The 13,992-nt window shown below is 43.1% G+C and overlaps 1 protein-coding gene across 2 annotated transcripts; it reads right to left on the bottom strand.

The window, feature by feature from the left end:
• Nucleotides 1-5,206: 5,206 nt before the first annotated feature.
• LOC114433892 (lamin-L(III)-like) lies at nt 5,207-13,610 on the bottom strand. 2 transcript variants are annotated; one of them, XM_028402669.1, is made up of 12 exons: nt 13,009-13,610; nt 12,329-12,485; nt 11,606-11,731; nt 11,354-11,524; nt 11,126-11,251; nt 9,755-9,975; nt 9,460-9,679; nt 9,243-9,350; nt 9,039-9,161; nt 8,672-8,779; nt 7,606-7,673; nt 5,246-5,344 (listed from the first exon to the last, which is right to left on the bottom strand). In XM_028402669.1, exons 1-11 carry the CDS (start codon nt 13,389-13,391, stop codon nt 7,635-7,637), a joined length of 1,782 nt encoding a protein of 593 aa, XP_028258470.1. In that variant the 5' UTR covers nt 13,392-13,610; the 3' UTR covers nt 5,246-5,344; nt 7,606-7,634. The 2 variants fall into 2 exon arrangements, with proteins under 2 accessions (XP_028258471.1, XP_028258470.1); XM_028402670.1 differs by lacking the exon at nt 7,606-7,673 and having other exon boundaries at nt 5,207-5,344.
• Nucleotides 13,611-13,992: the final 382 nt, after the last annotated feature.

Genomic DNA, 13,992 nt, shown 5'->3' with positions numbered 1-13,992 from the left:
TTTCTAACCATTTACCAGTGGGCATTATGAAAATGTACAGTTTATTATTTATAAAGATCAGCAGAAAATACTATTCACAAAGAACATATATATAAATGTTTGGCTGAGCAGGAGTCCTTGGTGCTGCTGGACTGGATGATGCCACGGTGAAGAACTTCTGGCTGTGAGTGGGACATCATCTGGGGGAGGGGGGTGTCTGTCTCCTCTGTCCACCACATCGTCCATCAGGGTTTGCAGAGCTGACGATCGGCGGCTGCCATGTTACTAAAGATGTTTTTAAAAAGGGCAAAAATAAAAACAATAACTTCAACAGAGCGGTTTCCAAAGCAGCTTAAAATATGAAAAGCTATAAAATATGTATCCTCACCCTCCAAAGGTGATGATGGTCAGTACACCTCCTCCAGGACAGACAGCTGGTCCTGTCAGGGAGCCCCACTCTCCTCCACCCAGCAGTAATTCTCTGGTGCAGTGACAGACCTGATGCTTAATGACACATTAAAGCAGTGGTTTCAGGGTTATTTGCAGGGTTCTTACACATTTAGCTATTTAATTTAAAGTATTAAAATTACAAACAGACCCTGTATCAAGTCTTACAATTGAATAAAAAATAAATTACATTTAATCATATTTGTCTACTGGTTATATATCTAGCGTTTGCTCAGTAACGTATATTAATTATGATCAATAATATGGTTAAACAGCAGCTTACCGTCACCTCCCCACTGCACTCTCCCAGCCTGAAGAAAATGAGCCGTCACCGGTTTTGCTGCCGCTGGAGCCGCCTCTCCTCTTCCTCCAACAACAAATAAATATATTAAAATATTCCAAATGTCTAAATCCACACTGTTGTCCCGTTTGTTGTCTAGTCCGTGTTGTGTCGCTGTCGCTGCTTTTGTTTTTCCCGGGGCAAAATTTATGACGTCGCGCCACAATCAGGAAGTGCTTTGAAGGCCAGACCGTCCCATTTACCAACGGTGGAGGATCCTCCGGAGGATCCTCAGGAGGACGCGGCCTCCTGAGACCGCGTAGGCTGCGTCCTCCGAAGGATGCAGACCCTGAATTGAGACACAGCTTACGTTGCTGTGAGCTGTGATTTTATTTTATCACTCATCCCACTGCTACAAACAAAAATCATACTCCCTACATGGGTTAAAGGTGAACCAAAGAGGAATAACTGCTAGCAAACACTGATAACAGTAATGAAGAGGCCCTTCATTACACTCGGATTCAAAAATAATGCATCAATTCAACTAGTTTGTTCAGTTCAATAGTCGTTTCCTTCACAAGCCAACTCAGGCTAGGAGGTATTTAAAAGAAACAAGAATTAAAATAAAATTCAGAGCTCTGAGGAAAAAAAAATATAAAAGAAATTGTGTGAATTTGTTCTTTGCTGTGCTGATCTGTGTGTTAGGTTGTGAGGGAGTCTTTGGCAGTCCTGACTGGACGATGGCCTCCAGGTGCACTTCGTGTCCCAGTCTTCTGCGCGGATCTTCAGGTCAGCGGGCCTCTCAGTGCCAGCACGTCTCCACCATGGCTTCCACGGAGTACAAAAAAAAGCAACCTACATAATACTCTTAATCTCTCTCCCCAAACACAATGTTACCAGATCTAGAATATCATAGACGGCAACAAGAATACAATGCTACCAGCATGGTAACATTTACTCACATTTAGTCACGCTCAGATTGTTTTTTTTCTTCTTTTAACATCTTTATCGTAACACACCAAAAATAGGCAAACAAGCATAAACAACCTGAATCCCGGTGTTAAAATGATGCCTCCATGTTAGCTAGCTAATAACTTGCTACAAACACTCACCGGAGTACGAAAAAACATCAAACAAACTTAATCCTCTGCGCCGTGTATCCTTCAGAAAGGCGTAATATGAAGATCACACTTCAAAACAACTATTATTCAGTCTCTTCAGATCAAATTTCTACTTCATAGCTTCCACTTCTCATCTTGAACTTGAACTAGTACAGTAGCTACCCTTGGCCCCATGAACACTGCCCATCTGATCACATTCCTGGACACCCTACACAACACACTCATTCCACCAGATCAGATGGCCCAGAGCAGCTCAGGTACGTTTTCATTTGGGACAACGTAAGTTTCCATAGGGCTGCTCTGGTTCGTAACTGGTTCACTGCCCACGCACGCTTTTTAGTTGTTCATCTGCCTCCATATTCTCCATTCCTCAAGCCTAGAGGAATTTTTTTCCGCCTGGAGATGGAAAGTGTATGACCGAAATCCATAAATGCGTGTACCTCTTCTCCAAAGCTATGGAGGACGCATGTGGAGATATGGCAGCTGATGCTTTTTATGGCTGGATTGGCCATGCTCGGCTATATTTCCCCCGCTGCTTGGCCAGGCAAAACATTGCTTGTGATGTGGAAGAGGTGCTGTGGCAAGACCGCAACAGAAGGGAGGATGCAGCATTGTTTTTTTTGTTTTTGTTTTTTTATTTTGTTTTTTTTTGTCAATATGGACAATAGATTGTCCATATGGTCTAATCTTTTTCACAGAAAAAATCATCATAAGGAACAATAATGCCAGTAATTTCCAAATAACCCCAATACTTGATTTGTTTATTAGGGCCCGAGCACCGAGTGGTGCGAAGGCCCTATTGTAATTGCTGTGTTTATTATTATTATTATTCTTATTATTTGCCTGCCTGTTTAACTGCATTTTTCACCCCTTTGCCATGCACGAAAACTCACGAAACTTTGCACACTCATCAGGGGTGGCGAAAAATTTGATATTTTGTGGTCGCTGCAAAGGGGCGGGGCAAAATGGCTCTACAGCGCCCCCTTGAAATTTTCAAAACACCCCTCGCATTTGGCTTAGTTTGGAGTAGGTGCACGAAAATCGGTACACATGTTTATCATACCAAGACGCACCAAAAAGTCTCTTGACACCATGACCTTAACCCAACAGGAAGTCCGCCATCTTGGATGGAAAATGGCAATTTTGGCGATTTACACCATTGGTATGTGAGCGAACTCCTCCTAGAGCTGTTGCCCGATTGACCTGAAATTTGCTGGAGGTCACCTAAAGGACCTGCTGATCAAAAGTTATCAAAAGCTTTTCTCTAACTTACAGGGCGTGGCCTCTGTGGCTCGCCAAAGTCTGGCGACGATTCATGATTTCGCCATGTAACTTTGAACGGCTCTCACGCCTGCATACTTTATCCAAACGTCTTCAAACTTTATGAGCATGACGAGGGCTCCGCCCTGAACACCTCCATATGTTGAAACCCTTACTTACTCGTGGCGCCCCCTGCTGGTAACAGGAAATGGCCTCTTTTTACTCTGACGTGTACTGCTCCTACATAGTTGACAGCATCAACTTCATTTCACCTCTAGAACCTTCCCAACTAGTTGGTGAAGCTACACTATGAAGGCCGTGAAGCTGCGTGCAATGGTGTCCGTGTGGCGGGGCGCCAACTGTCGATCCTTTGCCGTGAGATTACGTTTGAGTATTTAATGACCTAAACGACCTTCTATGATCATGAAATTTCATACACACATTCTCGGGGGCATGTACTAGCAACTGATGGGGGTCTCGTAAGTGGGCGGGGCAAAATGGCTCAATGGCGCCCCCTTGAATTTTTAAAATACCCCTCTCCATAGGGGTTTTTTTGGAGTAGGAAGACAAAAATCGGCACACACACAGAACACGTCCAGGCGCACATAAAAGTCTCTTGCACCATTGATCTAGACCACACAGGAAGTCAGCCATTTTGATTTAGGCGGTCAAATTTCAGCGATTTCCACCTTTGGTATGCGGACGAACTCCTCCTAGGGATTTCGACCGATTGACTTCATATTCGGTCGCTGTCACCTAGAGACCATGCTAATCAAAAGTTATCAAAAGCTTTTCTCTAAGTTAAAGGGCGTGGCCGCTGTGGCGTCACTTCGCCATTCATACACGAACAGCTCTCTCTCCTACATACTTGCTCCAAACGGCTTCAAACTTTCTGCACGTGGTCAGAGCCCCTCCCTGAACGTCTCTATGTCATCATGATCTATGGCGCTCCCTTGTGGTGGAGACAGGAAGTGCCATGTTCTTCACTGACATGCACTCTGTTTAATCCTTCCCTGTCATTACACAGCGAAATGAGGATCACAGATTTGACGTCCCACAGAGACACCTGTGTGGTTTTCTGTATCATGCTGCCCGTGGCGGTGGCGACTGTTGAACATTCGCCATGAAACATCAACTGCTTATAACTTCGCCGTGCATCGTCCTAGCGTCCTCAAATTTTATTCATGTCCTAACGGTCCGTCCCCCCACACGTCTGCTTGCTCATGAGTCACCTGCACAGCGCCACCTACAGGAAACCGGAAGTAACTGCTTCTGGACATTTTTCATGTATGAATCAAATGTTTTTTGAGGTTTGATGCACAGACGGGTCTCCACTATTCTCATGGTGTCTGGCTCCACCCAGTGGACACATACGGTACTGCAACTGATATAACTCCACCACGGATGCTCCTAAAATCCTCAAATTTTTTACATGTGATACAGACCCGACCCCGACCACGTGTGGACATCTGTGGACAGCGCCACCTACTGTAAAGAGGAGGTTACTGCACACTAACAATTTTTACATATATTGAGAGATTTGTTGCACTGGCACATCTCTGCTTCTGTCTGCCGGCTTTTTCCCACCGCTGGCAAAATCGCCGCAGCTCGTGGGGGGAGCAGAGGAGGGAAGGGACGGCGTGATAGGGAGGGGGCGGTCGCGCGGAGTGCGAGGGCCCGATCATCGCTGCTTGCAGCTTTAATTTATCTTATTTTTGTGTGTATGTTTAAATGTTGAAGCAGTACTTTCTTTACCTTTTTTGAATAATGTACTTATTCCTGTTCGTTTTAATATGTTCCAAAATAGAGAATAAGAAAACCTCCTACCCTTTAGGTGTAGCAGTCAATGAAATACAGAACTTACACATATCTCTGCGTTTTCTTATAAGCATCTTTATCAGAAACAAGTGTGCAAGGCAGACACAGATCCTCTGTCATCTATCCATATACATGGACAGTAATTATTGGAACAGAAAAGATTAATGTAGTATTTTACTACTGCACTTTCCATGGACTGCAGCATTAATGGACCCAAGTCACCTCCAGCACCCTGCAGCAGCGTGTCGTTTAGAAAACTTTATTTTTTATTATTTATTATACACATTTAAAATACATCGTTTACATACATATTTGTGCAGCTAGAGCAATGACATGAGGACTCTTCAGTCCAACACTGTCCTATCATGGTCCAGGTGGTTGTGACAGACAGCAGTAGATGGACTCACATGACAGCACAGCTGGCTTCTTTAGAGAGATCCTGAGGAGAAACAGAAATGTTAGCACATTTAAACTACATGTACTGTGGAACACAGTGTGGTTGGCAGTGAGCATGCAGGCAGAGAAAGCGTGGCACACAGCAGGAGCTCACTCAGGGTCCTACGTGGGTAATATGTAAATAAAAAAGTGCACAAATGTATGGTTCCCTTTCATTCTGCTCAGACTGGCTGTTTACTACTCATAAAAGCACAATATGAACACTATAAGGCTCGTTCATTTCTTCATGCGTTGTTTTTTTTAGAGCCATCTAGTGGTCACATTGTGCATTACCTGTCCATTGAATGGAACGACTTTGTGTCAACTAAAAGGAATAGGCATGTATCATGTATGACAACACCCAGGAAGGCTGCTACTTTTATTTGTACAAAAAAAATAATAATAAAAAAAACTGTATTTAGTTATGTTGTCAGAATAAAGTCTTTTTTTTTTAAAACAAGACTGACTTTCTGAACTTCTGTGTTCCTTACTGAAGAGCACCTTTGTTAGAAGGGGCTTAAAAAAATAAGCACTACACTGAACAATACTGCGTTCCCCTGATTCCATAGGATTTAACTTGTCCTTGATGAACTGATCATCAGCAGGTGTACAGACAGACACAGTTTGCTGCTCTGGAACATTCAGGTGTGACAATGACAAGAGAGAAAGACATAAACAATGGTGTTAGAGAAGCAGCTGTTGCTGCACATCAATCTGAAAGACCATCATTAATGTCCTTGACAGCACAATTAGAACAGACTGAAAAAATACAGTTTCTTTGGTTAGACTGCTGGGACAAAGCCTCCTCTGTCTAAAAAGAACAATGTCCTATAGACAGATGAGACCAAAGTGGAGTTGTCTGGTCTGGGCTCCCCACCAAACAGTGGCTAATAGTTACCCTGCGTTCATATCAAGAGCGACTAAAGCTGTAAAATCTTTTGTTGCTCATAAGTACAGCTGCTATTAAAGTTCTGTTCCCTTTTGTCACTCAAATCCCTCATGATGTGAGAAATTCAAACGTTTGATTTTGCTTATCCAATTAAAGGAGCTGTATGCTTTTAGCACAGACAGCTTGACAGCCGTATGCTAGGACTTTGCTTTCACTTTTTGTGGCACACCTTAACTAGTGAACAGACAACAGAAAACAATCATCTCTCTTTTGGGTCAGGTTCCGTTTAGTAAAAGTAACAGGTATTTAATCTCAATGGAACAAAAAATTAATCTGCAAGGAAGACTAGTGCTTGTGATAAATGCAAACACAGCAGAGGCTTGTTGCGATCATGCAAGCGATGTATTAGAGACGTGCCTCGTAGCAACAGTAACAACTAGCATGCTATGAGCTCGATTAGTATCGCGCCTCGTACTTTAAAATATTCTCACAAATTATTAACTCAGCAGGCCAACCAACAACCCGTGACACCTCGTCCCAGGACAGAGCCTTTTTGTTTGTCATACAACGCTGGGTGCCCAGCGATGGCAGCGACCAACCTCTCACACATCATCTTCATAAGAACTAAAGTACAGCAGAAACCAAAAGTAGCATGCTCCGAGCCACACAAGTGAAGAACGTCTACATTCCGATTGGTTGTCTGTGTTTTACAGCTGAAACATGTCATAGCATAAAGGTAAACCGTCTTCAACTTTTTATAGACGCTCAAGTCTTGTAGCTTTAGTCACTCTTGCCCATAGAAAGTGAACGACTTCCAGGGATTGTACAGCTCGAGTTGCTCTTGGAGTGAATGCAGGGTTAGACCCACGATGATCATATGGTTGGTTTAGTTTTGTTTTTGAGTAAAAACATAATAAAAACATAGAATTACAAAAAGGGATACTGACATTTGAACATGAACGTACTAGTCACACTTATGAACAAAGACCTGAGATGGACCATGAAGCATGATTAGCATGTTAGCCAGCCCTCTTTGTGATTAGTGTATAGGTATAACAGAAGATTCTACTTTTCTTATGATTGCCTCTCAGACTTCAGGAAGTGCTGATCCTATGACTTCTCATACGTGGACTACAACAGGAAGTTACATCACAAGCTGCATGCTGGAGGAGGACACTACCAGAGCTAGTAAATAACACTGCCTCTTTCAGATCAACACACAGACCCTTTGGGATTGCTAAGCAGCTTTGTGATACCAGTTATCCACAAATGACAACACTAATAACAAGCCAAGCATCTTGTTATATACATAGCAAAGCACAGCAGGGACATGCAGTTAAGCAGAGGGCCTGACTGGGCGTCACTGTCCTCCTCACCTACTGTACAGGATGCCGTCTGCTCTTCATCAACACACAGAGCAACATTTCTTCTTCTTTCTTTTTGGCTTCAGAGCAGGCAAAGAGAAACAGGAGTGTCAGGCTTTGTGTGTTAAATCCATCCAGTCACACCTCACTCAGGGATCAAAGCAGAAAATAAATCTGATAATTTTCTATCACTTGGGCTTGTGGCCGCATACGCCTCGATATTTAAACACCATGTTGTCCATTATCCATACTAGTTCAAAGCTAGTGCATAAAACCAATATTTCTTTGCAAGACTTATGGTACCATTCTTGTTAATGGGCTATAAATAACAAAACGTTTGAACAAGTTGTCAGAAGAGTTTTATGAAGTAGATGTCATTTCCTGCGTTCTGGTGGATTTTAACAGGTTGTTAAACACCTGTTTTACCTACAGAAGTAAACGCTTACTTTCTGTTTCTCTGTGAGAAATCTCCTTATGCCCATGGTGTCTGGGGAGGCAGCAGATATGGAAAACAACAAATATTACCGTCTACTACAACTTCTAGCTTCCTCCCAGCTTTTCTTTAAGTTGATGTTAACATTTATTGTCAGCGATTATCGGTACTTTCTACTCCATATATTTCTACAATGTTTACTCTTTACTTTATGAATATGTGTTTTTATAATGTGCATCGATTAGCTAACTAGTTAATGTCTGATTAACATGAATCAACAACATTTATCTAAAGCAGGAATATTTTGTTTGGTCTCAGGAAGTTTTAGGAGTTAAAACACACACACACACACACACATATATATATATATATATATATAAAATAAAAATAAAAATAATGAACGCCTAGATGTGCTGTGGGATTTTATTTTATTTGTAAAAATATGTGCCATGGCTTGATAAAGGGTGGGAAAAACTGCTCTAAGCTATCTTGTCCAAGTTCAAACAAAGACATTTTTGCCACAATTTGATCTTATTTTTAGCCTTACGACAGCTGACAATCCGTCATAGATACATAAAACTTTAATCCATGCTCACTGTGGTCATGGAACAATTACTGATTTGGCCCTTTTTGAAGTGTGCTTACCTGTCTCCGGTGGCGTTGGATGTCACTGCCTGCTACAAACTCTTCAAACTCCAACTCTGTTTCCTCACCACCTCTGGCCTGCATGCACACCGTGCGCTCTGCCACTTCCTGAAACAGCATCACATGACTGTATATCAAACACCGACATACGCCCAGAGCACAAATTAATCCTTCCTTCAATAATTACAGAAGTGACACAGGTACAATCATAACTGAACTTTCTGGTGGTTCTCGAATGCACCATGTGACACAGCTCATCACCTTGACCAAAAGGCCTTTAAAGGCCACCACACAGGAAATGAATCAGGGCGTGTTTAAATGCTTGACTGCACTGGTGCATTCTGGGGGATGCAGCTGTTCCACTTACCTCTTGGTCCAAATTGAGAAGAACCACCCGTACATCAGTGATGGGCCCCCAGCTCCTGTGACCCTGAAGAACCAGGTCCCCAGGCTGGACATCTGCCTCTGCCTCAGCACCTGCTGCCCAGATCTGACAGATGTGCACACACACTTCACTTTATTCCTTTTCACCATCTCTGCAGGGCTCCCACTAATGATGTTAACTACTCACTGTGAGTGTCTGCCCACCAGCCAGGACGCAGGAGGAGGGGATGTGGAAGGAAATGTCTCCAGAGTCAGGGTACATCCACCTAACCTTCCAACCACCCAGCAGCTGCTCCTGGAGAGGGACCATACAAACACCCATGCCTCAGTCTCTTTATATAAGCCAGTAATGTGTATTTTGCTTCAAAATGAATTCTTCATTCACCCCCATCCCGCTATCTTACTGTCTCAGAGTTGTTCTTCAGCCTGACATATTTGCCATCCATGTCGGTCTCTGCCACGCTCACAGCTCCGCGCTCTGTGGAGCCACTGGACATTTTGTAGGCCTGCGAACTGCCAGAGGCTTCCTCGTACTTCCGCTTTTTGCCTCTGAGCTTGCAGCTGCTGTGTTCATGTGCACGAGGTATGGTGGCATGCTGGGAGGGGCTGGGAGACAGCTGCAACCTGAGAGAATAACTAACTTACTCTATGGACTTCCAAAGACCTGCAGCCATGCGTTAGATTTATGAGAACAGATACCTCTGTTCCTCAACCTCCAGCATCTTCCTGTAGGCATTGATCTCCATGTCCAGAGCTAGCTTAATGTCCAGCAGGTTCTCGTAGTCCTCCAGCTGACTGAACATCTGGCTTCTCAGGTTCAGCAGCTCCTGCTCCTTCTGATGGAGCTTCTGCTGCCAAAGCTCCCGCTCCTGGTCCAGAGTCCTTTCCAGCTCCTGGAGCCGGCCTTCCAGCAGCATTTTCTGACAATTATACAAAGAGAAACATTAGCACTAATGACATTATAAAGTTTAAAGCTACCGATTCCTGCATATTTACATGTCTACTGTTGTTAATGTTTTTACATATGTATCTGACCCCACTGCACAGCTAACCTAGCTCTGTCTGCTAACACTGCAAAGGCCCCATTAACATCCTCTGTGAGACAGCTGTGGACACCACTTACATGTAGGTGTCAAACTATGCTAGGAGTGCATGGATACACAAACACCTTACACAAAGTCTGGCCTATCAACCTGCACATTTGATTGTTTTCATACCCCAACACACAGTCATGTTTAAAATGTTGTGTGTGTGTACCCCCTCTTAATTATATGTTTCTTGGGTAAAATATAATAAACAGTCATCTGATCATAGTGGCTCCTATTATTAGGGAACTACAATATCACATAACGTTTGTCCTGCTTCCATGTGCTTTTTAGACAGAAGAGTCTTTCTCCTGGTAACAAACAAACACACTGTACTTGTTCAGTCTTCTTCTAGTTGTGCTGTCACATTAACACTGAGCATGCTCAGTGAGGTCTATAGGCTCTGACAGGTAGCTCTTTGTTTTATAGCTCATGTAGTTTTTTGTGTTTTTCTGATTGTATTTCTGATCTTGGGCTGAATTAGCTGGGACGTCCACTCCTGTGAAGACTGACAGCTGTCCTGAATGTTTCCAATGGTGAATAATCTTTCTCACTGTAGAATGTTGAACTCCAAATAGTTTGAAATGGTTTCATAAGTCTTTCAGATTGATGTGCAGCAACAGCTGCTTCTCTAACACCATTTTTTATGTCTTTCTCTCTTGTCATTGTGTTAACACACACCTGAATGTTCCAGAGCAGCAAACTGTCAAAACCTCTGTTTTTATAGAGGTCTGTACACCTGCTGATGATCAGTTCATCAAGGACTGATCATCAGCAGCACCTGCTGCAGCTCACACAATTACATCCTATGGAAGCTGTAAAAAGGGACTCAGTATTGAACATGTGACCTACTATGATCAGATGACTTTTATTACAGTTTTAAACAAAGAAACACCAACATAAAAACAAAACTTAAATGATTAAACTTCGAACATGACTGTAATGGTCACAGTGCTGTTTATGGTGTGTTACAAAGTGAACTTACATCTTTCTGGTACTGCTGCAGCTGCAGGTTGAGGGTGTCCACTCTGGCCTTGGCGGTTTCCAGTTCATCTTTTGTGGCTGATACAACATTGTTCTTTTCCAGTGCAGCCTGCTGGGCATTCTGTAACTGTGGACCACATCAATTCAAAGCGACAATCGTTTTAAAAGAAAAACTTTACAAACAAATGTGAACACTCATACAGGTGCCACTTTCAATTTACGTTCAAACCTTAGAGCTAAAGGTCCGGTCGATTTCTTCTTTGTACTGCTGCAGCTGAAACTCGTGGTCCTGGCGAAGCTGCTGCATCGTCCCAGCCAGTTTACTCTCAAACTCTCTCCGCCGTCTTGAGTCCACCTCCACTAGACGGCTTTCATGTCTGCTTCGGATCTCTAAAATCTCCTATAAAACACCAGTGCAAGAGATGAAACTATCACCAATGTTGACATTTGTAGCCTATAGTCTGAGGTTTGTGTGCTTTACCTGCTCGCTGATGTTCTTCTGGAGCTCCAGCTGCTCTTTCAATGTTTGCACCTGGTTCTCCATGTCTATCCTCCTCAGCATCTCAGAGTTTAGCTGGTTCTTGGTGTCCGCCAGTACATTCTCCACCTGATGACAACACATAACCAAAGGTTTGAAAACCGTAGTCCACAGAGCAATATAAAGTGTCTAACCCAAACTTTTGACCTGATGCTCACACTTGTACTTGCTCTTGCAGTTTTTTTAAACACTTCATACCTTCTATACAAATAGTACAATCATGGTAACAAGAAGGGAGACACTGCACACATATCGCTGTGCAATACAACATGATTAAAAGAGAGAAATCATAAAATAACATCTTTGATATCCACCAACAAAGCAGTGGACAGTCTTATGTCCTGCTGTCTGTCAGACATGCTCTGCAGAGACACTCTATGTTGTAGGATGCAGAAACAGCATGTTTTACAGGCACAGACATGAAATAACTTATAAAATAAAACTGGCTTGTCCAGGTTACAAATGTTACCGTTTGCTTTGCCTAGAGGACACACTGTAAAAAATACTGTTTATTAATGGAAGACAGATTGATTTTCTCAGGCTCTATATTTTCTTTTCTGATTCCAGTTGTTATGTTATCCTAGGCTAATCATTTACCGATCCCCCCCCATCATTTCTGAGTCTGGGATACTTTGTGTGGGCCACAAAATGACAAAACATTTATACGTTTTCCAGCTGGCCCTGCAGGTCTGCGAAGTCATCATGCAGCCTCCTGTTCTCAGACAGCAGCTTGGTGTACTCTGCATCCTTGGAGCTCAGAGCTGACTCCACTTTCCTCCACTGAGTCAATGCATTGGCCAGATCGTTCTCCCTCTTCTGGTTCCTAAAAGAGACCATCATAAGAACTACCACAGAAAAAAAAACAAGAACAAAACAAAAAACACAAGTCGTCCCATGGCAGACCAGACTCCATTAACAAAAACATGCGGTCACGGGCCCAACTACACAAATGTAAAATTCTACACCTCCTTCAGAAGTAGGCTACAGGACTGATGTTGTTATTCATGCAAAAACAATCTGTTAAATGTGCACTTGGAAAAGATCTGAGGCTGATGTGCTGTTTAGGGACATAAGTTAATGTTAATAATTAAAAAATAAAAAATAAAGTTAATAATTTTTTCATTTCAAAATAAAATGCACATATGAAGTAAAGACACAGCCTGGACTACATTAATATAATAAATCCCTTTGCCTTGTTTTTCAACGGAGAAACATGATGTCATTTATAAATGACTAAGTTGATTCAGTTGACCGAAATGTCAACTTTGTTAAAAGGAAGTTAAGAAAGCTTTTATAGACTTCTCATGTGTAAATGTATTAAAGCCGGAAGTAGCGGTACCTACTACCTGGCTTGAAGTTTCTTCTGCTCCTCGCATAGATTCCCATAGTCGATCTGCAGACGGGCCCTCTCTCCGGCCAGAACATCCAGGGACTTTCTGACATCAGCCAGCTCCTCCTCATACAGCCGCCGCACATTGCCCATCTCCCGGCTTTTCGATTCCTCCTTCTCCTCCAGCTGAAACAGCATAACGGACCTTTCGCTTTCCAGCTCTTGGACCCGCTGGATGTAGTTAGCGAGGCGGTCGTTGAGGTGTCGGAGGTCATCTTTCTCCTGGATCCGGGACAGGCAGGTCGGGCTGGTGCTGGCCAGGCCGGCGGCTGCGCTGCGGCGGCTAGAGCGGCTGGAGCGGCTGCTGGAGGCGACGGGGGTGGAGGTGGCTGAGGCCATTGTGGAAGACGACCAAACGTCAAGAACCACAAATCACACAACAAGTTTAGGTGACACAACATACACAACTACGACCCGCAGTGAGGCGCGAAATAACACCACAGTGGATGCGGTGATGTAAAAAAAATGGATAAAAATCACAAAAACACTCCGGTAAAGTTTCCCGATCACCGGGGCACAGGGATCCTTCACACCTGCGCCCGTTACTTATTAATTGCGTGAAACATGTCCACAGCTGAAGTGAATCACATTTGACAAGTTGACGCATTTAGAGCGAAAGAAGCGCACAACCAGCACCAAGTCAGTCAGAATTACGCATTATCCTGGGGAATATTTTCAAAATTAAACTGTGCCAAACCTTTGTCATATAGTGGATCACTAAAATAATGTTACCATTGATTCACAGACACTATCTATATGCAGCTTCTTCAAAAGTATATTCACAGTTTAAACACCTTCAACTTTTGATACTGAAGCTTTACGTGCGTAAACATGTCGTCCAGATAATGTGCTTGGGTTCTCAGGCCTTTACTTTGAAGGCGGTATGGTGCAACTTCCGTTTCTTCTCAGTGTAACAGAGCTTGGCTTGATTACAGAGAGA

The sequence above is a fragment of the Parambassis ranga genome, chromosome 3 (assembly GCF_900634625.1).
Source record: "Parambassis ranga chromosome 3, fParRan2.1, whole genome shotgun sequence".
NCBI classification, from domain to species: domain Eukaryota; kingdom Metazoa; phylum Chordata; class Actinopteri; family Ambassidae; genus Parambassis; species Parambassis ranga.
This window is presented reverse-complemented; position numbering and strand designations above follow the sequence as displayed.